The following is a 3,103-nucleotide window of genomic DNA, read 5'->3' on the forward strand; positions in this document are numbered from 1 at the left end:
CACGCTGCAGTCCCTTCTCTTCCATTCTCCTCTTGGGATCTTGGGCACGCACACACACGGGCCCAGCGTGAGTTTAAGCCATCGGGTCCAGTTCTCGAACCATGGTCAGCTATGTGGGAGTCCAGTGACATAGCCATTACGCTAACTGCTGGTCCCACCATTATTTCTTAAAATCTGTTTCCTGTCCTCCTCCCCTGCTTTGGCAACTCTAGTTTTAGGTAGTTTAGATCACAGGTTGTTTCGCAGCTTGTTGGTGCTTTGTGCAGGCTTTTAGTATTTCCTCTTTGTGTTAACTTTGATTAGTTATTATTTATTCAAGTACACTTATCTTCTGTAATATCTAGTATGCTATCAGTGGCATCCACTACAGTTTTTCTAGAAGTTTGATTTGGGCCCCTTTTATGTCTTCTATTTTTCTACTTATGTGTCCAGTCTTTGCTCTAGGTTTTAAATATATGGGATATAGTTGTAATAACTATTAATGTACTTGGCTACTAATTCTACCAACTACATCATTTCTGAGTTGGTTTTTCTTTCCCTTTATTTTAATTTTTTAATTTTTTTATTTTTGGAGAGGTTTTTGCTATAGGGCGCGTGCGCTTGCCAAACAGACAGAAAGACAGAAAGTGAGAAATCACCCCCCCAGGGGGGATGGCCACGCCACAATCCCTTCTCCTCCGTTCTCCTCTCGTCTCGGACCCAGTGGCTTAAAAACGACCCCGGATGCCCGTGCGTGTGTGCCCAAGATCCCGAGAGAACTTGGGCACACACGCACATGTGCCCATTTTTGGACGCCACGGGTGGGGGGGCGGGAACCGTGATCAACTACATGGGAGTCCAGCGACATAGCCATTACGCTAACTGGTGGTCTCTTCCTTTTATTTTTTGCAGAGCTTCTTGCTATAGGGCATGTGTGCTTGCCAGACAGAGAGACAGAGACAGTTAGAGGGAAAGTGAGCAATCACGCCCCTACCAGGGGGGATGGCCATGCCACAATCCCTTCTCCTCCATTCTCCCCCCTGGGATCTTGGGCACGCACACACACATTTCAGCACGATTTTCAAGGCACTGAGATTGGGAGTCAAACCGTGGTCCTCCATTTAGGAGTCCAGTGATGTAACCACTATGCCATCTGCTGGCCCACTTTTTTTTTTCTTTAAGATTTATTTATTTATTATTATTATTATTTTATTTGCTATAGGGCACATGTGCTCACCAAAGAGAGAGAGGGAGAGGGAAAGTGAGAAAACAACCCACCAGGTCCAGGTGGAACCACAGTTGGTCATGTGAGAGTCTAGTGCTTTATCCATCATGCCACCTGCTGGCTCACTGAGTTGGTCTTTCAATTGGTTGATTTTTTCCCTCACCTCATTATAGATTGTGTTTTTCAACTTCTTTCAATTCCTGATCATTTCAGTAGCATGTCAGACTTTGTATGGTTTACAACTTTTCTCAGTGCTTTGTTTAGTACCCACTCTAAGGTTTTAGTCAGAGGAGGGACTATGAATTTTATTTGCTTCAAGAATGTGTGTTTCTTTTCAAAAGAGTGTCTTTTCCAAATGACTTTTTTTTTTTAAGAGAGATTTTTTTGCTATAGGGCGTATGTGCTCATTGGAGAGTGAGAGACAGAAAGCAAGAAATCACCCCCCAAGGGGATAGCCACACTGCAATCCCTTCTCCTCCATTCTCCTCTCAGGACTTTGGGCATGCACACACACTGGCATGAGTTTTACCACCATGTCCAGGACTCAAATTGTAGTCCACTATATGGGAGTCCAGCAACATAACCATTATGCCATCTGCTGGTTCCCCAAATGAGTTCTTTAACCTTCTGTACTGGAAGAATAAATGCAACGATATAGTAATATTTGAGTGTAAAGAGTATATGAATGTAAGAATGGAGGAAAATTGTGTCTTTGACTTTAAACGACAAGAATAGAAATATAGGATATGGATAACCATTTTGCCACCTGTATTAAGTTTTAGGATATTTATTCAGTACCAGGTCTGAGAGTGAAACCACGGTCCACCATGTGGGAGTTCAGTGATTATCTTTAAATGAAATTTATTTTTGGCAGAAAAATTAAACTCCCCTAAGAAACTTGTTATATCGCCAAGGAAATTTCCTCCATCACCAAAAAGTAGTGGACTAAAGCGAACACTTCCTCCTAAAACTTTGGCCAATTATTTTAAAGTATCTTCCAAACCAAAAAATAATGAAGAAATAGGAACACTTCTGGAAAGTAATAAAGGTAAGCCATTAAATCGACAAAATAAATGTAACATTTTTAATATTAATGACCCTGATTTATAAAAATATGACCATATTTCATGAATTTCTATTATTATTTATTAAAACTCAGCTACACTGAAGGGCCAACACACAGGTTTTTTATTTTTCTTTTGGAGAGGTTTTTGCTATAGGGTGCGTGCACTCGCCAGACAGACAGAGACAGAGAGACAGAAAGCGAGAAATAACCCCCCAGGGGGGATGGCCATGCCGCAATCCCTTCTCCTCCAATCTCCTCTCGGGATCTTGGGCATGTACGCACATGTGCCCAGAGTGAGTTTAAGCCACCAGGTCCGGGACTCGTACCGTGGTCAATTACATGGGAGTCCAGCAACATAGCCATTATGTCGCTAACTGCTGGTCCCCACAGGTTTTATTTTTAAATTTGGTATAGGGCATGTGCAGTTGCTGGGGGGAGAGAGAGAAAAAGTGAGAAAGCATCCCCTAGAGGGGATGGACACACCACAGCCTATTCTCTGGTCTCCTCTCAGGATTTTGGGTACACACACACATGAACCCAGTGTGGTTTTTGTTTGTCTTAAAAATGTGTGTGTGTTGTGTGTGTGTGTATTTGATTTAATTTCATTTAATGTATTATTGTCATTATTATTTTTTAAAATTTAACCAGAGAGAGAGAAAGTGAGAAAGCTAGTCTTCAGGCCCAGGATTCACACCAGTCAGCCATGTGGGTGTCTAGTGCTTAATTACCATGCCACTTGCTGGCCTGGCATGGTTTTTCAAGCAGCCAGGTTTGGGATTCAAACCACACAGCCAGCCATGTGGGATCCAGCTGCCCTAACCAGTCTGCCACCG

The 3,103-nt window shown here is 42.6% G+C and overlaps 1 protein-coding gene across 2 annotated transcripts in view; it reads left to right on the plus strand.

The window, feature by feature from the left end:
- The window catches only part of ATAD5 (ATPase family AAA domain containing 5), a 75,187-nt gene that overhangs the window by 54,457 nt on the left and 17,627 nt on the right, over positions 1-3,103 (plus strand). For both annotated transcript variants that reach the window (XM_014590109.2, XM_006154358.3), the window contains exon 15: positions 2,079-2,252. In XM_014590109.2, coding sequence (XP_014445595.1) covers positions 2,079-2,252 — 174 coding nt within the window. The remainder of the gene's footprint in view (positions 1-2,078; positions 2,253-3,103) is intronic.

This window comes from Tupaia chinensis, unplaced genomic scaffold (assembly GCF_000334495.1).
Source record: "Tupaia chinensis unplaced genomic scaffold, TupChi_1.0 Scaffold000407_1, whole genome shotgun sequence".
Classification (NCBI taxonomy): domain Eukaryota; kingdom Metazoa; phylum Chordata; class Mammalia; order Scandentia; family Tupaiidae; genus Tupaia; species Tupaia belangeri.